At 45.7% G+C, this 25,838-nt stretch overlaps 1 protein-coding gene across 6 annotated transcripts in view; it reads right to left on the reverse strand.

Moving 5' to 3' along the window:
* ZFAND4 (zinc finger AN1-type containing 4) overlaps nucleotides 1-25,838 on the reverse strand; it is an 82,905-nt gene that overhangs the window by 13,631 nt on the left and 43,436 nt on the right. For 4 of the 6 annotated variants that reach the window (XM_014605083.3, XM_014605084.3, XM_019499448.1 and 1 more), the window contains exons 6-8: nucleotides 10,637-10,784; nucleotides 8,498-9,679; nucleotides 7,815-7,869 (exon numbers count right to left, since the gene is read on the reverse strand). In XM_014605083.3, coding sequence (XP_014460569.1) covers nucleotides 7,815-7,869; nucleotides 8,498-9,679; nucleotides 10,637-10,784 — 1,385 coding nt within the window. The remainder of the gene's footprint in view (nucleotides 1-7,814; nucleotides 7,870-8,497; nucleotides 9,680-10,636; nucleotides 10,785-25,838) is intronic. The other 2 variants (XM_006269782.3, XM_014605085.2) reach the window with 1 other exon arrangement.

The raw sequence follows: 25,838 nt of genomic DNA on the forward strand, positions 1-25,838 counted from the left end.
GGGAACAGTGGCCCTCAGAGCACACCTCCCCCTCCCCTGGGTAAGAAGCAAAGTATGGGAACGCACCAGGGGAGACACTGCCACCACGCCCTGTAGCGCACTCCATCCCCGGCCGCAAGCGCGTACTGCTGCTGCAGTAACCTTTTCTTGCCTGCTCCCCTAGGACAGAGTGCAGGCAGCCACAAATAAGCAGGGGAGGGGGATGCTTCGGACGGTGGAAGCCCAGAATGGAAAGGCTGGGGGTTTGGGACCGGGGAGTCTTACCCTATAGTCCTCCAAGCCTCTGCTGGCCCGAATGTGTGACTGCTGCAAACTCAAGCCAGCACTAACATCGGATCAACATTTGTGCAGTTCAGAGCATAGCAAGGCCCTAACAGTACTAAGAATGCATGACACCCGGGGGCATCCCTGAAAGGCTCTCACAGCACAGGGTGCTATGTTCCCTGATTGAGGATCACTGGCATAGCAGTTGGAAACATGGATTAGATGTGTGATTAGAGCACTATGTGGGACCAGGGCCACCAGTTCTCTGTGGAGCATACTTTGTGAACTGCTGTCTTATTTTACACTAGTTTGCTCTTTCCAAGGCAACTGTCTTGCTGACAAATTAAGTGTAAGAAGCAGGATTTGTTCAGTAGCATCTTACTAGACCAACTATATAGTTGGGAGAGATGTTAGACAAGATTTTGGGAACAACATGCCCTTCCTCAGATCTGGAAAGAACTAGATACAACCTAGGTAAAATACCAGGTAGAACAATTCCATTTGTTTAACCACATTACGAAATGGTAGCGGTCACTTATAAAGGCAAATGGGAACTAAAGTTGTGGAGCAAAATGTATGCTTGTCAATTCTAATATTATTAAAGCCTAAGTCTGTCCGTCTGTCCATAACACTTTATTCACACTCTGATTGGCTGACAGAAACAGCCAATCAGAGTGCTCCAAGTGTGGGAGAGCTCTGCCATGATTCTGAAGCCATGCCAAGGATCGGACAGAGGGTGGTGGAGCTGAGGCCAGCAGTGCTCCCTGCAAGAGGCAGAACAGCGGCAGCATGGGGCGTTAGGTGTCAGCACTGCATGCCAGCCCCCACCCCGGGCCATTCCTGATGGGCAACTGGCTAGTTCTACTTAGAAGTCTCAGTACACCACACTGCAGAATATGAACAACTGCTTCCTCTAAAGTCTCACGTTTCTACACAGAGCAATGCTACCTCTCCTTTTCAGGTGCCTATAATTGTTTGCAAAATATGCTCTTGGTTGGCTTCACATACCCTAGACTAGTCCTTCTGTTGATGTAAATCAGCATAACTCTACTTAAAAGAATGGAGGCAGTTTTTACCTAACAAAGGTCTAAGTTCAGTGAGCTTTGCTATGAGTGATCGAGAAAAAATGAGTGTCTGATAATAGATTTTGACACCCGTTTTTTATAAGGCTGATTATTTCTGATTTTCTAAGTACATTAAATTGCTTTTTGACTAATTATTCAAATATTGCCACTGAAACACTCGATGTGCCTCAAAGCAGATAAAGGTGGAGTCTAAGAGCCTACTAAGTACATCCAGGCAGGTTGCAAACAGTTTTGTTTGCAGAGTTAAGATAAACATGCCAGAAGTTACCTGGCAACCAATAATAGTGGGAGGTTTGAGAAGAGTACACACAGCACAAAGGAGAGTGTTCCAGTTACAAAGAATACTCCAGGGTCCTGACAAAATGTAATGTCACATACTTAGGTCCCTGGCACACATTACATTTCTGGCATGATTCATCAGCTGATTTTCAGAATTGGGAGCTGAGCAGCCCAGGTCTGGAACTGGGGGCTGCCCAGGTCCTGATGCTGCAAATCATGGACCAGGACTCAGCACCTCAAAAAAGCCTTGCTGGACCTGTAGCCCCCTGTTCCTTAAGGCTCTTTAAGGAACTGTTGGGTCCTGGTAAGCCTCAGGGCATGGGACAGCCCTCAGGTCTGGCACACAGCCCTCTCATAGAATCATAGAAGTAGGGACAGAAGGGACCTTGTAGATCTTCAAGTCCGACCCCCTGCCTGGGCAGGAGGAAAACTGGGCTCAAATGACCCCAGCCAGGTAGGCATCGAGTCGCTTCTTAAAGACCCCCAGGGTAGGAGCCAGCACCACTTCCCTTGGAAGTTGGTTCCAGATCCTAGCCGCCCTAACTGTGAAGTAGTTCTTACAGATGTCTAATCTAAACCTACTTTCCAACAACTTGTGGCCGTTATTCCTTGTTATCCTGGGGGGCGCTAGGGGAAACAAGGTCTCCCCCAAACCCTTCTGGTCCCCCCTAGTGAGTTTATAGATGGTCACCAGGTCCCCAGGATCAGACAGGGAACAACCCTGGGTATAAACCAGCACCAGGCAGTCCTGGGGTCCAGGACAAAGCCACCCCCTACCCAATTAGTGGGATTGGGCTGGGGGCAACTCCAGGTCCCAAACCTGGATGCCTTGTGCTCTACTCCTGGAGGATGCTAGTGTGCAGCTGGGGATGGGGGAACTTCTCCCCTCCCCAGCTGTGCCATGGGGGGCACTGTGAGCCAGACATGAGACCCTCTTCTCCATGTCAGACTTATGGCAGCCAGGGAACTCATAAAACCATGCAGGCATTCTGCCAGCGCTCTCAGTTGCATGACCCCTTTTTAAAGGTCTGGAGAACTGCAAGCTTGATTTCAAGGAAAGGCTCTCCAGTGTTGGGGTCATGGTGCCCTGGATCTTAAAAAGCAAGCAAGTGGCTGGGGGCTCCAACTGTATGCCTGCTTTTTTTTTTTTACATTCCCAGGTGCCACTGGAAGCAACACCTGAAGAATGGGGAGCTCTCAACTTCCCAGCCACTGCTTCCATGTGTATGGGGGATGTAGCTGGGGAGTAGAGGAAGCTTCCTGTTCCCCAGCTGCAGGTGCCCCCACCTCCATGGTGGCAACCTTCCAAATGGGGTCTGAGGAATTTTTTGCCCTATTCTCACAATTGCTCAACTTGCCATATATGTCTGGCATGGAAGGTTGCGTGATCTGGGAAACGGGACATAAGATTACTCTGACCCCAACTGTGTAACTGCTTTATAATGTATTTAGGGGTGTAGGTTGTAGCCGTGTTGGTCTAAGGATACCAGCCCAGCCGCTGGCTTCTTTACTTTTCATTCCATCCAGGAAGAGCACACACCAACTGCTGAAACTTCCTTAGCCTGACGAAGGGTTTTTGAACCCGAAAGCTTGCTTAATAACTATTCTCCAACTATTTGGGTTGGTCTGATAAAAGATATCAGATTCACCCAAGGAACCTTGTCTGCCTCTTATAATGTATTTCACATTTTCCTAGAGTTAAAGAAATCCTGATCATTATTATTTTTTAAATTATAGGGTTTTTCCATTTCAAAATGTCACTGTGGCAAAGACAACAACACTTCCAGACTGAAACAACGCAAAAGAACAAACAGGTTTTGAAGCAGCAAGTGCTATGGAAAGAGTGAATTACACTGCCATATAACAAGGTGGCAGAGAAAGATTAAATGTCCCACTTGCCTGTACTGGTTATGAAGGAAAAATGAAACTACCCAAAACCTACTTATTTGATGAACATTTTGAAGCTGATTGCAGGCACATTTGCTTCGTTGACTACAATGGGTATTATCACTGGATCACATTTTTGGTTTGGAAGAGATAAGGATGTAGCTGGACATTGTAGCTCTGGATTAACCAACACCAGAGCTGTAAAAGGAAGGCAACATCCATTGTTATTGTTACACTAATTTCTGCTCCTACATCACCAAAAGTTGTAACAGCAAAATAGATATAACATTCCTTGTTGAGTAACAATATCTTCTAATTGATTCTTCACAAGTGTATCTTGTTTGTCATATTGCAAGGAAAAAGACTGCAACTGTAAAGAGTGGGAAGCAGAGAACACAAAACAATTGTGCTGAGCATGTTCAGAAGATTTCTTAACTCAGATAAATATATAAGAATTTGCTATAAGTGAGCAAAACTATTAAAAATTGCACACAGGTTTTAGGCCTTGCTTGTGGGCTTCTGCAGCCTGACTGCCTCAATTTTAAAAATTATAAAAATAATCAGCAAACCCATTGGTGACATGTAGGGGGTGAACGCAGGTGTATATGCACCCTATGAGATTGGTCGTGCACCCCCTGAAAGTGCCAGACACGAAACCAGAAGTACCGGCGGAAGTACACTTCTGTTTTCACCGCTGGTGGTTCTGGACTTGGCAATCAGCCGCTGGGGGACCCCTGTCAGCGATCTGGTGCCCCTCCAGACTAAGGAGGCACCAGTTGCCCATGAGCAAACCCAAAGCCAGCAGTCCTCACTATCCAGAACATCTTGCCTGCAACTTAAAGCTATGCAAAGCTTAAGATTAGTAGGGGTCTTTCAAATGGTAGAAAAAATCTTAAATTTGCTAAGCCAACTATAAAGCTATTATGAAGATAAAATACAGAACCAAATAGAGCCATGGAACTCATTCCCTGTTGTAAAAAGACTGGCATTTGCCATTAGAGAATTTATTGTGACACATACCCTTAGCTACACACTGCTTCTTTAAAAGAAAAATGTCTGAGTGTCTAAGAGCATGTGTTGGAGCTCACATGATATAGATCCTGAAACAACAGGTGTCTAAAGCAACAGCAGCCAGCAGTACCTATCAATCCACATCCTTACCCATAGCTAGGCCTCATTCATTCATTTGCCACCCTTCCCAAAAAAGACTCAGGGTGGCTTACACTAAGAAAACAGAATAGGTTAAAAACAGGAGAGTGACATCTGAACCAAAACAGTTTATGAGGTAACTAGAACATCAAGATAAAAGAGACCCCATACACATCTCAACCTAAATGCCTGCCCAAATATCAAGGTTTTACAGTATTTCCAAAAGATGTTCAAGGTTGGGTGCTACCAAGTCTCAAAATGAACAGTTCCAGAGCTGAGAAACAACTAGAGAGAACAATCTCCCATGTGCTTTTGCCAAGTGGACCTGGAATACATGGTCCTTGTAGGAAGTTGCTCACGGTTTACCTTAAGAATCAAAACGGGGCATAAGAGAGAAGGCGGTCGCTTAGGTACCAGAACCTTGAACTGCACCCAGAAAACTACTGGGAGCCAGTGCAGACTCTGAAGCACAGGAGGTGCCTATAAACGTGTGGGGAGGCTGCTTCGATGTGCTGTAATTACTTACAGTGCGTTGGAGCAGACTCAATTAATGAGGTCTGCTGAAGCATGCTAATTAGCACCCTTCCAGCAGCCTCTGCATTTTGTGTGTCAGGATCCCCATGCTTCAAAATGGTGGCGAGCTTGCTTGACGAGCTTTAGTTAAAGCACCCTCCATCACCATTTTGAGGCACGGGCATGCTGGTACATGGAGCCACTCTACTTAAAACACCCCCCTCCCCTTCCCTAGCACATGTAAAAATGCCCTGGAGTTATGTGCTCCTGACAACCTACCCGCATCAGAAGGTAAGTTATTGTGTTACAAGGGCAGCCCTATGTAGAGCACAGTGCAATAGTCTAGCTTTGAGGTTATGAAGGCAAGGATGATTGTGGCCAGATCAGAGTTGGAAAAAAAGGGGACTTATCTCACTGCAGAACTTACACAGAGCAGGGTTTATCCAGCCTTATTATTTCTAACAGAATAATTAAACTATTCATTAGGACATCTGTTTATATAAAAGAAGTTTTACCACAGTGTCAGTTAAATATTCAGATTTAATATTTACTAATTATTTATTATTTACTAATAATCAAAATGGAAAGGAGAACCCAAAGTAACTTAAGAGAACTTCAAGAGATAAATAACTCCCTTCAAACTTATTTAGTACTGTCACATATTTGAATACAAGTCACTTGCAAGTTGTAAACCCATTCACAAATTATAAAACATACATGGAATGTAAAGGGCTTGAATTATTTACAAATATTGGGTATTAAAATTAGATTGGTTTATTTGACAACTGACATTCCCTTGCAATCCTTATGAGTGTATTAGTTGTGAGGGAAGTATTCATCAACTAAGTCACTGTTTTTAAAAAAAAAGCTTTCTCTAAATAAGTGTTAGAAAGAAAATAGGCAGGAATGTAATACTATAGTAAAATTTTGGGAAGGTTATGGTATTAATGACAAACAGTTATGTTAAAACAAAAGTGGAATAAGCCAAAGCAAAGTGAACAGTGACAAGGAAAACCTGAACTAGCCCTAAGAATCTGTGTGATCGAGACAATTTGAAATAAAGGTCAATGTTTTCAAACTGGACTTCTGAAATTTAACTATGAAAATCCTAAATTATAAAATGAGCCTGTAGTTTGATTTTCAGTAGGTGCTAAGCCCTCAGCTCTCCCTAGCAACAATATCAATTATAACCCAATCCCTTCCATGTGATGTGTACTCCTATGTCAAGACTGAAATCAGGACTTTACCAACAACCTTCACTCCAATCCCAGATGCAAGCTGTTGCTGGGCCAGACACTGCTGCTAAGGGAAGAACTGTCCCAGTAAGGTAGCAGTTTGCGGGGGTTAATGAAGCAGCCACAGGTTGCTGCTCTCCCCTACTGCAGTGATCTGTTTACATTGCTGGCAAGCAAGGACATACAGCAGAGCCAAATGCTCAACATCCTGAAAATGCTGCAGGGGCAGTGGCGATTGCTGAGTCAGTAGTAGCTTCTGCAACAAGAGCTTCTGACAGGGGAAGGGGATAGTAGCCCTGTGCATGCTGCAGAGGGGTAATGCAATGAGCTAGCAGGGCTCCTACTGTCCACAGCCAGCAGCTGGAAGCCCTATACGCTCACTATGCTGCCCCCTGTCCAGCATGTGCAGAGCTACTTTCCCTTTCCCCTGGCGGAAGCTCCTGCTGCAGAAGTTGCTACTGACTCAGCAGGAGCCTCTGCCAAGGCAGCAGTTTAAGGATGTACCCAGGCTCGGCTGTATTTCCTTAACACAAACTCCAGTTTCCAGTAGCTGATTTTTGGAAAAAATGCACATATGGTACGTGGGAAAATGCAGTATGATCAGGGGCACAGACCAGCTGTCATACCAGATAGACCAAAAAGGCAAGTTTGGAAAGGAGAAAGCTGTAAGGGGATATGATAGAGGTCTGTAATATCATGAAGGGCATGGATCAAATGACCAGGAAACTGTTGTTCACCAAATCCCAGAATACTAAAATTAAGGGACACCTATTGAAATTAGTAGGTGACAGATTCAAAGGTAACAATAGAAAGTTTTTTTTTTAAGCAACACATAGTTAACTTGTGGAATTCATTGCCATAGGAGCTGGTGGAGGCAGACAGCATAGCCAGTTTTAAAAAGGAACTGGATAAATCCATGGATGACAAATCTACCAGTGGCTATTGCAGAGAATGGTTGGAGATCTGGAGCAAATAAACCAATAATGGTAGATGCCAGGCAGAGTACTGAATAGGGGACAGATCAATTCTAGATCTCCAGGTTGATGCTGTCCCTCTATAGCACCCATTTTCACCGCTGTCGGAGACAGGATCCTTGGGGCTAGATGGGCCATCAGTCTGACCCAGTATAGCACTTTTTATGTTCTTATGTCTGTTTATGTGGATGATGCATGGCACTGTCATGTATGTTCAATAAATAAGATCATCTGCTTAAGACCAAGATGAAAAGAAATACTCACCTAAGAGTACTAATCAAACCAGTCAGGATGAATGCTATTCTATAAAACGCATTGCAGTGAATATAGTTTTAAAGGTATAAATTCTTACCCTTTGAGTGTTTAATGACTGAGAAGGATTTAAGAGTAAATTAAAAAAAACAACCAAACAAAAACATGTTACTTACCTACTCGTTTCCCTACTGTTGCAACATTTCCATTCATCCCAAGCCCATGAGCAGACTAAAAAAAAAGTAAGTTTTAGAGAAAAATTACTGCCAGATGGAAGATAAGTAAACATTTATATAATTTTATACCAATTTATCTAAAACTGATATTGTATTAGTCAACAAACTTATGAAGAAAGAAGTAAGGTATTTGTACTTGAAATACAAATTATTATGAAACAAAAACCTATTTAATAGTTTTTACATCTTACATATTATATTTTCATAATACAGCATATTGGAAGTATGGTACAGTATACTGAAAGTTTGTGGTTAGACACATATGTTGCCTGTTACAAGGTGGCCTTTAAAATAACTCATAACTAAAGAATGGCAGGAGGAGCTAGACAACGTTTCAAACACACACTGTTACAAGTAGTAAAGGAGTTTACATACTGAACCAGATATACTTTACAATTAGTTTAATATTTTGGAAAACTGCCTCTAGAAACCTATTAGCTACACATGCCATGCAAGGTACCAATAGGAAAACAAACAAAACAAACCAAAACTGTCTGCTTTGACATATGGGTGGAACAGTGAGAAAGGATTTATAGTCCCCTGCTAGAAAAGCACAGATTTTTGGTAGTCTGTACTAGAGAAGATCAGAAAATCCCAATTGTTCAGAAAGTGTTAGTACTCACTAGAAAGTATTCAGCAGCTTCATTTGGGGGAGAGGTTTTCCTAAAGCTTTCTTCCTGAAAACGCTGGACGTTTGTAGGTAGTGCAATACCAGAAGTCCGAAACCTGCCTGTCCCACAGGAATTCTGTAAACTTTCCCTGCTTGTGCTTCGGGACAGCAAAGTTAGAAATCCTAAGTTACTTACAGAACCCACAGGTTCTTTGGATGTCTTGTTAACCACTTCTATGATGTCCCTAGCCTCCATTTTAGAAATTACATCAGGTCTTTTGCCAGGTGAGTCTACTTCCACACTACGAAATCTAGTAGTCCTAGAAAAAGAGGAATCCGCTATGCTGCGGACCTCCAAAGATCGGAGCACATTTGAGGAGTCGGCACATCTCAAGTTACCGACCTGAAAGCATTTGGGTTGTGTCTGTGGTTTCAGAGGACTATGATGTGCCATTTGTGCTGAATATTGAAGAGGTGATAAGTGTGTCTTCTTCTGAGGATTTAATTCACGAGTGTTAAGAAGTCCCGCCTCCACTGTTGTAGAGCTCAGGATTTTTGTAATGGGTTTGCTACGCTGCTCTATAGCCTTAGAGTCCTCATCCCCATCAGACAGTCCAAGTTCTGGGTTTACTTTTCTTACTCCACATAATTCATCATACTGTTCAGTATTGTTTGCTTCAGCTAACAAAGCAAAACTATCTGTTTCAGGTAGAAGCTTTTCTTCTGTTGCGCACAGTTCTACATTTGTTAGATGTGGGTACAAGACTGGATCTTCTTCATTTGTAGATGTCGCATTTTCTGAACTCTTTTCTGAATCTGTAGGCCGAGATGGGATGGGAGCAAGAATATTATGTATAGGTAGCTTTGCATTTTCTAGTTCAACACGGGATATTTTTGGTGGTAGTCTAATGCTACTAACTGACTGAGACTGGGAGGTGCTCTCCCAGTTGTCATTCTCCTTAAGAAAGTCTCTAGTGATGGATGGCATTGTTCTACCAGTAGTGGCCAAGGTAGCCAAAGCTGAAAGTGCATTTTGGGAAGACTCCAAGGGATATGAATTCCCAGGAGGAGGTAGGCAGGACTGTCCAATGTGGGGGAGTACTCTTAAAAACCTGTGACGAGCAGATGCCACTGAACCACTAGATGGTCGAGGAGTCATTGGTGGACGAGGTTTCACCTTGACAGTCTTCTTAGGCTATTTAAAAGGAAAAGATATTTATTTTCATTTGTATTATGGTAACGATTAGAGACCTCAAATTAAATTGAGTGTTCACTGCTTCATAAAGCTCAGCTCCAGAAAGGACCATTTGACCTTCAATCTACCACAGCCATATATCCCTACATTACCACCTAGGACAGTGATTCTCAACCAGGGTGCAATGGCAGCCTTTGAAGCATGCCAGGAGAGATGGGAAATAAGCAAGATAAATGCAGGGTCCCTGAGGAGATATGTGCAGGCTCATCCCTTCCAGCTACTCCTCCCCTCATTCACTCCAGTGCAGGCTCTTCTCTGACATCTGCTCCTCCTCCTTACCAGGCCCTCTTCAAGCAGGTAAGCACTATAATAAATAGTCTTGAAATGGGGTTCCACTCAATTCACAAAATCTATGAAGAGGTGCTTTGAATCTTAAAGGGATGAGAACCACTGACCTTGGATGAGAAATGTAAGCATTTCAGTCCCTGAGAAAATACACTTTGTGCCTCAGATAGAAAGCAGGAGAAAACAAATACAAACAACAGCCACACAATGCCAGGAATGAAGAGATCCCCAGATTGCAACAAGGTATTTTTTACCCCTAGAAGAGTTTACAGTCTAACCAGACAAGATAACGTGTGGGAGAAATACAATAATCCCATTTTATGTTTGCAGAATTAAGCAAGGAGATTAAGTGATTTCCCTAAAGTCCTGGGGGAGGGAGGGAGGGGGGGGGAAGGGAAAGGGGGGCTGTTGTAGAAGTCAGAATTGAACTAAGGTGTCCTGAGTCACAGCCTAGTGTCTTAACCACAAGGCAATCCATTCTCATATAGCTAGGAAACATATAAAGCTAATTAATTACTTGCTGAATAAATGTCATTTGACACTTTGGAATAGTTTATCCTATAACCAAGGGATGAGTTTTTGATCATGCAGGTATTGGGCTCATAGTTTTACCTTTTTACTTAGATTCATATTCTCCATCTTTGCCTTGAGCAGCTTCATTTTATTCATAGTAATTGAGTTCTCAATAATCTGTTGGCCAGAAGGAGATGCCTCTGTCTCATCATCATCATCAGCATATAAATTATAAACTGAACTACCACTGAAAGAAAAAAAGCATTCATGTTGTCACCCTCTATAACCAAGGGATTCAAAAGACAATTATAGCAATGAGAAGTATACATACAACAAGAAAGTCAAAGCTGGAGTCCATCTGTTGGCAAAGCATTATATAATACTACATGAAAAGGTATTAGAAAAACAATTCATTTAAGAAAAAATAAAAATTCTTTAATGGGTGTTCACACCATGAAATGGTGATGCTGAGATTAGAACAAGCCAAGCTTCTGGGAGTATTATACCATATGCAGTTGTTTCACACTCACTATATATTTTCCCCAGAAGGCAATATCCAGTTCCACAAGGGTCTCCTGCTGGTATGGCCAAAGCTGTTAACTGTGACCCAGACAACAAGCTGATCAGTTTTCTCATTAACCAGACACTGCCAAGGAAGGAAAGTCCAAATTTCTATCCATCCCGAGGGGTGTTCTCACCATAAATGGAAATGGAAGGTCACCCGTGTGGATGAGATACTCTATTTCTGCTTTTTAAAATAAAAAACAAAAATAAAAAAGGATCAGTTTAGGGTTCTACAGAGCCTTATTTGGAAAAATTAAACAGACTAACACCACTACACCTGATAGGCCACAAAATATTGAATAAAACTTGTCAATCAACGGAACTTATCACTGGAAATTTAAACAAATCACATTGCCTGCTAAAACACAAGCAAGTAGACCACAAGCTACGCTATTTTTTTCTTATCAAATACCATTAATACATCTCCAGAATTTCACTGTGAAACAAAGCAACTATTTTTTAAAAAGGTGTGATTCTTTTGCAGATGTGTTTAGCTGCAGAATACATTATTTTAAATAGAAATCATATTTAACCTGCTGTATTAGACTCCAGATACTACAGGATGGGAAAAATTCCCATCTATTTATAGAGGCATCTTAACAGATCCAAATGAAGCAGCCATGAGAAAGCCAAAGAGGATATATAAATGCATCTCTTGTAACTGTTATAAAGCATGCAACAGATATGACTCAGAACTGTGATCAGTAACAGCATTTTATATGGTTCTCAGAGACTGTTTCATTAGCCAAGGGCCAGACTTTGTGCTGACTCTTGTACCCACATCCAAACGGACTGAAGGTTCAGAAAACAGTGCAAATGAGGAACCATTTTTTCAGAACACTGTGATAAATATCAGAATATGGGTAAGCAGTCAGGGATTTCCTTACTAGAGACTGAAGGGCTGCATGAGGAGGGGCAATAAATGTTATGTACTTTTCCTGAGAAAGATTCAACACTACAGAACCCTTCCAAAATCACAATCCTGAAAACAGTTTTAGTTCATGATTTAAATCAGTTCTGTTGATCTCCCAACCTAGGATAACTATAACAAACAAGCAGGTCTTTTCCCTACCAGTTTTATTTTTTGCAATGACATCATGCTGGTTTTGCTAATTCTTCTTGTAGGAAGTTTCAGAGTCCCACCCAACCTTAAAGAGGAAGAAAATACTGTATTCATCTCAAATTCAACATGACTGTGAATTTAAGATGACCCCCACCCTAATAATTAGATTCTATACATGGAAAATATATAACTTTGTTATAATTTTCCATGCATAGAACCTAATTATTGGAGGCTTGTTTTTAAAATTGGTCCCCTGTACCACTGCAGCAAGGAAAGCAGTGGCAGGAGGCGGGGCAATAGGAGAGGCTGTAGGGGGGCAGGTGGCAGAGAAAGCAGTAAGGTGGCAGATACTGGAGGTGTCTAGCAGCTTGACACCTCCTGCTTTTTGCCCTTTGCACCCCCCCCACCCCCCAAACACATCCTATGCCCTGTTGCTTGTCCACTACCACTTGCTCCCCCTGCTGCCTGCATCCTGGTCCCCCTGCTACTTGCCCCACCATGCCTATACCCACCTGGTGCCTGCCTCCCCACCATTTCAGCACCCCCTCCCATAGCCTCTGCCCCCTGCCTGCCTCTTCCCCACATCCTGCTGCTTACCTTTGCTCTGACTTCAGCAGGGCTCTGACCTTGCTCCAGACTAGGGTAAGGAGCATGTGTTTGCTCTGACCCTAGCCCAACTCAGTAGCAGTGCCAGCAGGCTTCACAAATCCCAGGCTTCCCCTGCACTGGCAAGTAGCAAGCTTGGCTCCAGTATGCTCCCACAGCTGGTCAGGGCTCCCTGCCAAGGGAGCCCTTGAGGTGCTCCTACAGCTGGAAACCCTTGTCAGGTGTTTAGCACTCCAAGCCGTGAGAAAGTATTGGAGCCAAGGGCTCCTCTGCACTCCTCTAGCTGGGTGACCTGTGCTCCCAACCTCAGGAGCACATTAGTCTTGAAGGGATCAAGGGTGCTCCCAAGGCTGGGAGACCTGGCCACACACAATTTAAGGCATGATGGGAACTAGCTACAAAGTTATTACACATATTCCCTTCCTATTTTATCACGCCATTAACTGAAGGAAGGTGTGGTCATGTCACTACTTAAGAGATGATTAACCAGGCAATTGTGTCTGAGGTGCAATGTCTGTCAGGACCTTCAGCTTATGTGTACCCAAAACTACTTGTAACTACTTTTTTGAATTAATGCATTTCAAACTGACTGGCTTCCTTAAGTGTTAAGCTTCCATGAGATCTGTGCTGTAAGAACCATAACTGAAGTAGTATTTTAATAAGACAACAGGCTCATGTGGATCAGAAGAAATACAGCAACTTTCTTCTTTAACACAAAGATGTAATTATTTTATTTGTTCAATCTTTAATGGATGTTAATTGTTATCCTTATTGTAGATGAGATAAAATGGGCCAGAAGAATATAAAACTGTGTATTACACAAACCAACCACTGGTTGTATCAATGATTCCTGTTCCTGTTCCCAAGCACAGTGGGAGAGGCCAAGCAATGCACAGGGATGTGCTTGAAATGCTCACCCACATACCTAACAGGGGAAGAAGACATGCTTGAAATCTAAATCCCCCAATGAGGTGACAGGGAGAAAAGAGTTGTGTCCTGTCTCTTTCCAAGACACTTGGTCTTCCTTTCTACAAAAGTACATAATGGGGAACTGAAGCATTTGTAAGGAAGGATGCTATCAACAAGTATACAATGTTCATTTTCTGAGTTACAACTTGCTTGCTCCTTTGGAGACAAAGGGCTACCAATGAATGTATATTCTTAACTGCTTACTTAGCAGACAGTCTGGAAAATGCTAGTGTCCCAAGGGAAATTTTTAGGGGGTGCACCGATAAAGTTACTTTTGGCCGATACCGATGGCTGATTATTAACCAGCCATATCGGTTGATATCGATAGTCAATTTACAGGAATGCACCCCGACAGCTTGGAAAGCAGCCTTCTGTCAGTAAGTCTGTGGGAGGGAAGAGGAGGGAAGGGGCATGGGGGGCACAGATCAAGGCTTCCCACGATGAGGGAGGGAGTGGGGCAGGGGCAGGCACTGCCCAGCCAAGGAGGTGAATGCAACCCCAGGAGCAGGATGGAGCCATGGGCAGTTTATCCAGCGACTGTGCAGGGTGGGTGGCTCCCCACTACTGTGCACTCCCCTGGGGGAGGCATGCGCCCCCCTGGATTTTTGTGTGGTGTGAGGGTGCTGCCCACTGCAGGCTTGGGGCCAGGGGCTGTGCCAGCTTCTTCCCAGTTGGGGGACTGAGCCAGGACTGTGCTTAGGGTGGACGGGGGTGGGGCAGGCAGCGGTGGCACTGGGAGGGGTGGTTACGGGGTAGGCTATGGCCACCTCAAAATTTGCCATAGGCCCCCCATAGTCACCCCACCCAGTACCACTGCCACCAGCCCTGCCCCCACCTGCTCAGAGCCCAGCCCTGGCCCAGACTCCACACTGGGAAGAGGCTGGCGCAGCCTCTGGTCCCAAGCCCACAAGGGGCAGACCGCCCTCACTCTGTGCACAAATCTGGCGGGGAACATGCCCCCATGCCTCCCCCCAGGGGTGCGTGCAGCAGTGGGGAACTGCCCCCCTGCACCCCCCAGACAAGCTGCCCATGGCTCTGTTCCACTTCTGGGGTCACATTCACTGCCCTGGCTGAGCAGCACCTGGCCCTGGCCCCACCCCTGCCCCACTCCCTTCCTCACCAGGGGGGCCTCAGTCTGCTCCTCCATGCCCCTTCCCTCCCACAGACCTACCAGCAGGAGGCTGCTCTTCAAGCTGTCAGGCTGCATTCCTGGCTGTGTGCATGCTGAGGCTGTATGCATGCACACGGCGTTTATCGGTGACATTATTGGCTATACTGACCAAAAAAAAGCCTATTGCTGATAATGTTAATTTTCCTTTTATGCCGATCTGATAAGCCACTGATATATCAGTGTGTCTCTAGCAATTTTGCACCCTTTTCAAATCAAGCTCACCTAGAAGGGAAGCTTAATTTAAGTCCTCTTTTTCTCTTTGCTATACCCTCTGCCCCACAACACGGCGGAGGGGGAGGGGGGAACGAACTGACGTGCCCCCTGTTCGCTTACTTTAAAATACTGTAACATGTCCAATAATTTCTTATGTTTTTAAGTTACATTCAAAATGGGCTGGCTAATTTCTCCTCAAAAGTGAGAAGGAAAAATGGATTAAGTTAGGTGCACCTAGCACAATGACTCATCTCAAAAATAGACAGATTTCTTGGGTTAAAGATACTTTTACTGTTGGATATACTGTTTTGAACTTAGGCAGCTGGGGCATGCCACAAATTAGCCCTGCACCTTTCAAGTACCACTGTGATCCCTTTCCCTTATTGATCTGCTTTACTTTTTGTTCTCTGCCCAGTGTTCCCTGACCAAACTACTGCCCTGCTTTCTGCTCTCTGCCCGAGATGATGCTCTGCTTTCTCCTCCCTGGCTGATCTGCCACTGTGCTATCTGTTCTATCCCCAATCTGTTGTGCCACACACAGAGGCTGCCCATGCCACAAGTTGGCCACCCCTGGACTAAAGAAACCCAAATCAGATGCTGTGTAATCCTTTGCAGTGATGCACCTAGCTAAATTCCATTAAGTTAGTACTCTAATCATACACTGAAATATCATTGCCTTAACTAACAAATGCAAAGAAACCTGACTTAGGAGAAAGAACTAGAACAGTTGGCAGATACCAAAAAAAGTTAAAAGCAGAAAAATGGAACAGTGAATTTTGTATGTCAAGTTTCTATACTGTCTTCTTCAGTCTTAACTGAAAAAAGTAATTACCAAAAAAAGGAAAGGAAAACAAAGGAAGAACACAAGAGACTAAACCTACCCCAAACAGCTATATACTGAGCTTGCAGGGTATCTAGTATCCAGAGAAGTCAAATGTTAGCTACCCCAATCCTTGGAAGCAGCATCCAAGGCTGCAAAGAGCAGCAAGGCTACAAGTAGTAAATTCTTATGGTTTCCAAACCGCATTCTGTACCCATTTGCAATTTATTGAAGCAGAACAGTGATACATACTGAAGGGCAAAATGAGAGCTGTCACTTGTTCCTCACTGCCTGCCCCCAGTCATGATATAGTTTGATAGCATTGCCTTCTACACAGTATATAGCTGTTTGGGAACACACAGCTCCTGAAAGGCAGTTGTGAAATTTTGTATTTTAATTTAATCATAGGTTTACAGGTCAATGGTCCCATCTACTACAGATCTTACTTTATCCTACTTTGCTCTTTTCTTCTGATGGATTTATGAGCAAACTGAGGTAATCCAGACAAGTCCATACAATTTTTTTTCAACAAGCAAATCTTTAAATATGCTTGTGAAAAAGGGACCATGCATACATATATTAAACAGCCATTACTTTCATTTTTGCAAATAGAATCTGGAACCATTTACATAGGCATTCAAATCACAGTGCTGAACAACAAACTGACTTTGGCCTTATCTGCATTTTAAGCTTTAAAGTAGTACAACCTCTCTAGCATGAATCCAGTTATATTGTACAGATATAAGAGAACAACTATTCCAGTATAATTATGAGACTCTAACCAACAGTTACAGCAGCCCAAAAACTCCTTTACCTATACCAGACCATATACAGATCCTGGATTTTTTTGAGAATGGAAACAAGCTACATGTAATTCAAGTTGCACCAAAGAACAGAATTGACTTTTAATTACTTTCAAGGTAGGAACAGATGTTGCACTTGTCCCTGAACAAACTGTGCCTGTGTTTGTCCTGTAACAGAAATATCCTGGGATTTGTGTGTACACGCATAGCCTTTCTAATTGGGGTTCAGGGAGCAGCTGAATGTATTGCCATTTTTCTTCCACTGATTCAATGTTGCAATCCTAGGATAACCATTCAGGCACACCTTATGTTGTCCAGGGACAAACTGTTATTACTACTTATCCCATGAACCTTTTTCAAGATTTATCACAGGAATGGACATGGACATCTGAATTACTGCACTTTGTCCCAGAATAAAATGGTTTATCATGGGACAAGCATGACATATGTCTGTAGACACAGGGTATGTCTACACATGCAATACATGAATAAACTGGAGCTTATTGCTCTGGAGTGTATTGCTTCCGGGCATGCCATTTGAATGTGACCCTGGGAGCAATAAACTCCAGGGCAATAAGCTCTGCAGTTTATTCATGCACAGCACATTGAGTCAGGGTGGAGCAGACTTGGGTGGTTGGGATCCTGGGACAGAGCAGACCTGGGTGGCAGGGAGCCCAGGGGTGGAAGCGGGGGTCAGCTTGACAGCCTGGGGCTGCTCCTCCCAACTCAATACGCAGCGGAGGGGTTGGCTGGGGCACTAGGGTACTTCAATGTGGGGTTAGCCTGCAGGCAACACTCACACTGAAGCACATCCATGCCCCAGCCAGCTGGGGCAGTGTCTACACATGAGTGGCTGCAGAGTTTTTTTAATTAGTTTACTCCAGCCTAATAGGAGCACACGTGTAGATGCCAAGACATTTACTGTGCAGCTAATTAGTCAACTGCGTAAGAAATGTCTTCTGTAGACATGTCCTCAGTAAGCTTTATTCAGATCACTAGCAAACTGCCTATCAAGAATGATGGGCTCTGTGTCCAGACTTGCTTCCCCAATCCCCCCAGGGGCAGATTAATGTGTACTGGGGCCCTGGGCAAACACAAAATTGGAGGCCCCTCCCCCCATGGGATCTGGGGGGAGGGGCCCCTGCACCATCTGGTGCTGGCAGGGGAGGCTGGGGGGAGCCTGCTGGGCTGGGCTGGGCAGGGCAGATGCCTGCCTCTTCTCCCTGCTACCTACACACCCTGTCCCACTATAGCCAAACATACATGCGCACAGGCACACACACAGGCATGCACACAGACAGGCATGCACTCTACTCTCACTCACTTCCTGCACATGGACACACAGACACAAACATAGTCTCCCTGCCATAAACACAGACACATGCACACACACAGGGACATGCATGCAGACAGATACACGTGCAGACGGGTGCACACTCTACTTACTCACTCTCTGCACATGGACACACAGAGACAAACACACTCTCTCTCCTGCCATGAACAAAGGCACATGCATGCATGCAGAAACACACATGCACAGACAGGCACCTACGCACACACAGACACGCACACATGCAGATGAGCGCGCACTCTACTCACTCTCTGTACGTGCGCAGAGACAAATACACTCTCCCTCCTGCCATGAACACAGACAGACATGCATGCACACATGCACGCACACACAGACACACTCATGCACACATGCAGATAGGCATGCACTCTACTCATTCTCTGCACACAGACACAGAGACAAATATACTCTACCTGCCATGAACACAGACACACTCACACAGATGTGTGCATACCCACACACCCTCAGACACATACAGATGCACAGACACAGATGCATGCACACAGACCCAGACAGATGCACACAAACAAACAGATGTGCTACACACAGGGGCATACACACATGCAGCCACGTGCACAAACAGACATGTGCATGCACACAGAGATGCAGGCAGGTGAATTTTGGAGGGCTAGGCCCCCCCCAGCGCCGGTGCCACCCTGCAGAGGTGCAGCACAAGGCCCCCTGACCACCACTCTGCATCTGCCTGCCTCCCTGTTCTGCTCCCTACCTGCCTGTCTGCCACCTCCCCCTCCCTGCCAGCTGTTCAGGGGGGAAGGTGCTGCCCCCTTCACCCTCAGGCAGGGAGGTAGGGGGGGCAGCCCCACTGCTCTGCCAGCTGGGGAGTGTCCCCCATCGCCAAACTTCCCCAGCACCAGTGTGAACTTGGGCCCATGCAGCCCAGGTGGCCCACCCTCTCAGCCAGGCATGCATAGTTGGGCAAAAGCGTTATGGAAAGACAGACACACAGACAAGCTAAGGATTTTATTATATTAGATTTTCAGAGTAGCAGAACCAAAACCATCACAAAAGGGTAACAACTGCTGGTAGAATTTTAATTCTATAGCTAATAAATAACATTTTAAAACAAGTTATTTGACTGAAGTTATGGAATATTGCAGGTTGTTGGGGGTTTTTTGTACTTCTTCTGTAACAGAAGAAAGTTTTACTTCAAAGTTCAGCTGCTAGCCAAGTCAAAAGCGTTAAATGGTACTCTTGGGCATTTTTACACGTGCTCCCGATAAAGCATTGGGCACTTTTAATTAGTGAGCCACATTAATTAAAAGTGGTCGTACGTCATGTGTTTCAGTAGCGCAGCATACCTCAGCACTGAGAAAATGGCAGCAGTGCACTTTGAACCAAATTACGCTGCATGTGTTGATACATGTGACATGCAAGTTTGCCAGATTGCGTCGTTACATATTCCAGCAGACTATTAATTAAGTCTGCACTAATGCGCTGGACTTCCAGTGCATCGGAACAGACTTCCTGCATGTGTGTAAGTACCCCTTGTGTCCAATGATAACTATAACAATCGGCGTCAACCTTTTCTGGCAGACATGCCACAAGCAAGCCCTGCACCTTCCTTGAGTGCCACTCCAATCTGCTTCCTCTGCCTGATCTGCTGCTCTGCTTTATGCTCCCTGCCCAATCTGATACTTTGCTTTCTGCTTCCTGACCTATCTGGTACTGTTTTGCCTGCCCCATCCCAGATTTACTGCATGCTACACACAGGGGCTGCCAGAGCCACCTTTTGGGCACCCTTGTACTATTATATGAAGACATCATGTCTAATAGCTAACTGTTTTGGGTGACATCTTTTATTGAACCGATTATATAACTGGAAGAGATGCCCAAACAAGCTTATGGGCATACGTTCTTCTTCAGGTCTGGGGAAGAAGCAAGTACGGCCTAAGCTAAATATCAGTTTATTTTCACTTGAGAAAGTCAAAATAGAGTCAATGTCTACTTGCCAGCTGAATCTCCTAGAAATGACTAACAGGCAGAAAAAAGTTTAGGTTCAGATTCCCCAAGAAACCCAATCTGATACGCCATCATAAACAAAGGCAGGAAAGAGATCTATTTTTTGTTTTACATTTCATTTATTAGAACAGAAGATCTGAAAGTGTTTTACTAAAAGTTCCTAAAGTGTATGATACAATTGCATCTGAACAAAAAAATTAAGATGTCAAATTCTATAACACACTGGCTTAGTTCATTCTATCATGTTCTCTTCAAGTAGCTGTTAGCAGTTACAACAGCTTATTTCTGACCATCAGTGAAAGTGGTTACTATTGAAACTAATAGTGCTAAAGACTTCTCATTTTGGCAATGAGGGGCCATAAATTCCATCACAGCTGGCTATGGTTTGATGCCTCAACAAGGATTAATATGAAGTCTACTATTGTAACTACTGACACTGCTAACTATTTCAAAGCAGACAGTGTCAGCAAAAAAATTCAGCTATTTAGGAATTTTATGAAATTCTTGGGTAGAATTCCAGGACTGCTAAATATCAATTAGACCCTTACTGCAGCCTTTGTGCTTAATCCTGCAGTGACAAGTATGGATTGTAAACAAGGAAATATCTCTAAAATTAAGCAAGAAACTTTAGATAAACCAGAAAGAGAGACTGAAAAGTAACATTTTGTGTATCCTTATTTCTAAGTTGGCTCATGCAAAGTGTTCCCTTTAAAAAACCCCCAGTGTTTCTGAATTGCTTTTGGTATAGCCAAATCAAATTGGTTTCATTTTGTACTGAGAAACACAATTAAGAAAAACATTTGTCTGTATTAACTGCACACATTGCATTGTGTTACTGTTTACTTAAGCCAAGGGTGTTCAACCTTTTTAAATGTGGGGCCGGATCATGAACTTTTTATCACCCAGTGGACCGGTGAGCCATACTCAAAGACCTCACAGGAAGCGGTATCACATCAGGAAGTGATGTCATGTGACCTTTGCCACCAATGAAGTTGCAGGAAGTGACAATGAAATGAGTCTGGAAATGTGGTTTAAAATCCAAAATATCCCTAGTACTGGTAGCACTGGTAGCATACGGCACCCAACACAGGCTTTTCGGCATGCAACATATCAACTTGGCTCGAACAAACAAAAGGTCTGGCTAGGAAGTGCTCCGGCTTCTGCCTCACAACCCCCCACCCTTGACCACGCTAACGCTCAGCCGCCGGTAGTGCCAGGGACACCCACGACCCTGCAGGACATGAATACCAAGGCCCAGAGGCCTGGATTTGGCTAAGGGCAGGTGCACAGTCAAACACACGGGGCCTCATGGAGCTGCACCCTGGGATTATAGGGGCTTGCCTCTCCCCCTGGGGATGATGGACTGGGGGAAGTGAAGGGGTGCTGCTCCTGGCACCTTGGGTCTGGCTTCTCTTGACCCTGAGATGTCTTCCCCCGCACCCGGGGGGGGGGGGGGTGTGATGCTCGCACCTCCTAGGGCCTGGGGGCAGGCTCAGGGGCCAGGAGCCTGGCGCTGGGGGAGGCAAGGAGGCGGTGGAGCCCGGGGAGGAGCCAGGCAAGGGCCGTGGTGCTGCAGCCCACATGTGTCGGGCTCTATAGGTGGAACAGCCATGGGGCAGGGACCTGGACCGCCCAAGCCCCCCACCCTGGGCCCTCCCGCGCCTTGCAAGCCTGCCCGGTGGCACGCAGCCCGCAGGCAGGTCCCGTCAGTGTCCATCTGTGATCCAGCCTCTTCTGGGGCTTGACAGAGCAGAACTTATTCTTTCGCTTGTAGCTCTGGCTCCCGGCACCAACGACGCGCTCTCCAGTCACTGATGACCCGCACTTTCACTGCTGGCTACTCCTCTTCCCACTCGCACCACGTTGGCAATGTCAAGCTGACGGGGTGCGTGTGGGAACCTTGTCCCTTCCCCAGCCCTTCAGCAGCCATTAGAAAGCTACTGAGGAGCTGGGGGAGGGACAAGGGGTGGGAACAAAAGTAAACAGTGTTTACTTTCATTTCCTGTCACAGCACCTCGGGCCTCAGAAAATGGCTTGGCGGGCTCCATGGTGGCCCGCGGGCTGTGTTGGACAAGCCAGACTTAAGCCTTCAAGTTACAGCGTTTGATTAGAATATAAGTACCACACTGGGTCAGATCAATGGTCCATGCACAAATACAGACTGTAATGACTGGCTAGGCTGCAGAGAATCAAACTGATCAGGTCCTGTGGGCCACATGCAGCACACAACCCAGGCTGGTCCCACGTGTGACATGCAGTGCACAGGGCTAGGGCCAGCGTGCACCGCATGCAGTGTGTGGGCCAGCCCAGGGCGCACAGCATGCAGGAGGCAGGTCCAGTCCAAGCCCTATGGGCAGCATCAAAGGCTGGATGATAGGGCACTGCAGGCTGAATCCAACCCATGAGGAATCTTTGACAACCCCATAGCAGACCACAAGCTGAATATGAGCCAACAGTGTGCTCTAGTTGCAAAAAAAAGCCAGGAGCATACTGGGCTGCATCAACAGTAGCATCACTTGCAAATCAAGGGAACTGATTCTTTTGCTCTATTCAGTACTAATGAGGCCTCACCTAGAATACTGCATCCAGTTTTGGGCCTCCAAAAAAGATGTGGATAGATGGAAAAAAGTCCAGTGCAGGGCAACGAAACTGCTTAGGGGCTTGGGAGACAAGACTTATGCAGGGATCCTGGTCTTCTCTGATAAAAAAAATCCTAAATTCTCTGGTTAAAACCCACCCAAATCTGCTTTCTCTACAATTAAAATGAAACACCACTGTATCTATATAGGTATCAGTCAACACAATGAGTTATGGATATATTTATTTACAATTGTAAAGACATTTGGAAGTCTACCAGTGCCTCCATCATTATAATAAAATTAATTTTAAATACCTATATATTTTGGTGTTTGATTTTGGTTTCTTTATCATGGAAAATCAGAGCTCCCCCTGCCCCCTTCACTCACCAGGGTGCTCTCCACTACTCTGGCCTAGCTACCACATGCAAGTGTGCAGGCACACATGCATGTGGCGTCCCTTGTGCCCTGCTCCTTCTAGCGCCCTTGCAAACTGGAACTCTGCCAGCCTGCAAGGGGAAACCCATGTTTTTCTCCCTTAAAGGAGAAAATATAAATTTTTCTCTTTTAAAGTAGATAATCCACATTTTTCTGCGACAAATGGAAAACATGGATCCCTACTTATGAGGAAAGGCTGAAAGAACTAGGGCTGTTTAGCCTGGAGAAGGTGATATTCAGTTGGGATTTGATAACAACCTTCAAATACCCAAAGGGTGAAAGAGGACAGAGATGGGCTTTTCTCTGTGGCCACAGGCTACCTAAAGAAATTCTGGAATCTCCATCCTTGGAAATTTTCAAGAGCAGGTTAAGCAGATGCCTGGCTGGAGTGGTTTAGAAAATGGGCATTTATAAATGTGCTCCAGGAGGCAGCAGCAATGGGGTGTGCGTGCAGCAGTTTAATTTAATTAGCGCTTGGGGGATCACGTGCATTTCTGGCCCCACACTGAACAATGGCGGTGGGGGTTCTGAACTAAACCTTATCAAATGAGCTTTAGTTTAAAGTGCCCCACTGCCATTTTTCAGCATGGGGACCCTGATACACATGACACTGAACTCGGCAATTAAATCGAGTGAGCAGTTAATCGAGTCGGAGCAGCCTTCCTCCAGGTGTATAGGAGCCCATGGAAAATTAGGGGTGAAAAGGAGCTCAGGAGGTAATCTAGTCCAGTGGTTCTCAACCTTCTTTGTACCAGGACTCATTTGCAAACTCTGATGGCCAGTCCTGACCCAGTACATAGTTTAAGTAGAAACCACACAAGTATTTTGGCCCCAAAACACTTATTACACACTACAAACTAAAGCAGCTCAACAGTCTTAATTTGAAAAGACAGACATAAACAGGAGAACATTAAAAGCAATGTCAACATGTAGACCTCCATTACTCCCAAGTGACATTCATCACTGTGCAATTTGCACAATGCAACTTGCCAGTGGCCCTCACTCCCAACTCACAGCCCCCTGGCCCTGCCGGTGCCCCTCAATCCCAACCCACAACCCCCCTACCCCCAGACCTTCTGGCACCCCTCACTCCTGATTTGCTGCCCTGTACCCCCAGCCCCCCACTGTGTACCCACAGCAGGCACAGGGATACAGCCTGGGTGGACTAGTGTGGGCACAAACCACCTCCACAGCCCAGTGGACAGGACCCACAGTGGGGTGTTGAGACTTGTTGCTGCTGCTGCCACTGTCTCCAGGACCCCTGTGCCAGTCATACCACCAGCAGTGCAAGAAGTAACAGACTAGGGGAGTCTGCACTGTCCTCACCTCTTCCTGCCACCAGCTGCTTGCATGCTGGGCTGCGGCTCTACCCCGCTGCCATGGCCTGGCTGTTGCTGCTTCCTTCAGGCCGCCTATGCTGCCAACCACCTTCATTCCAGGGTAGAGCTGTGGCCTGAGGGAAGTGGTGCCGGCAGGAGGAGGTGAGGGGCTGGGGGACCATGCTGCCCATTACTCCTTCCGCAGTTTCACTGCCCCGCCCTGCCCTCCTGCACCAGGTCTTGCCTGTTGGGCCGTGGAGGTGGCTTCTGCCTGTGCCAGTCTGGCTAGGCTGAAGCCCCATGCCCGGTGTGAGTGCACAAGTCTTGGAGCCATGAGCACCCCTGACACATCATCTATAGCCCCCCTCCACTCCATAGATTTACCTGCGGGGAGCTCCAGGAACTGCTCTCTCTATGCTGCCTAGCTGTCATGTGCATGTTGGAGCACACGCATGTACATGGCGAACCCTGGCTGATCGCCCTCTTCCCGCTTCTCCCAGCCCCAAGCAGCCCCTCACAGACTGGAACTCCTTTAACAGAGAAAACCTGTTATCTTCCACATTTTTCCATGATTGTTCGTGATTCTTTCATATATTCTTGTGACCCACTTTTGGGATGTGACCCATGGATTGAGAAATGCTGGTCCACATGAATGCCGCATGCCTTCCGAGGCTGTGGGGGGTGGGGTTGGTGGCGAGTGGGGAGCTCCTGCAAGTGGCCACAGTGCTGTTGGCAGTGAATAGGGGAGGGGGTGGCAAGCACTGATCGGTGATCGGCGACCACCAACAGACGCCACCAGTGGTGTTAGTGGCGAGGGGGCCGGGAGGTGGTAAATGGCAATCGCTCGCAGGTGCTGCCAGCAGTGTCAGCAGCAGTCAACCTCAGGGGTGCATCTGCATGCACCCCCTATGCATCGCCAATGCTAATCTAGTCCAAACCCCAGCTCGAAGCAGGACCATCCCCAACTATATCACCCCAGCTAAGGCTTTGTCTAGCCGGTCTTCAAAACCTCCAAGGATGGAGATTCCACAACGCCTCTGGGTAACCTGCTGTTCCAATGCTTCACCACATTCCTAAAGAGAAAGTTTTTCCTAATTTCTAACTTAAACTTCCTTTGCTGCAACTTGAGACCATTGCTCCTTGTTCTGTCACCACTGAGAACAGTCAAGCTTTTTGGAACCCCACTTCAGGTAGTTGAAGGCTGCTATTAAATCCCCCCTCAGTCTTCTCTTCTCCAGAATCAATAAGTCCAGCTCCCCTAGGCTCTCCTCAGAAGTCATGTGCCCCAACCACCTGACCATTTTTGTTGCCCTCTGTTGGACTCTCTCCAATTTGTACACATCCTTTCTCTACTGGGGGGCCCAAAACTGGACACAGTACTCCAGATGTGGCCTCACCAATCCTGAATAGAGGAGAATAATCACTTCC

This window comes from Alligator mississippiensis, chromosome 6, assembly GCF_030867095.1.
Source record: "Alligator mississippiensis isolate rAllMis1 chromosome 6, rAllMis1, whole genome shotgun sequence".
Lineage (NCBI taxonomy): Eukaryota > Metazoa > Chordata > Crocodylia > Alligatoridae > Alligator > Alligator mississippiensis.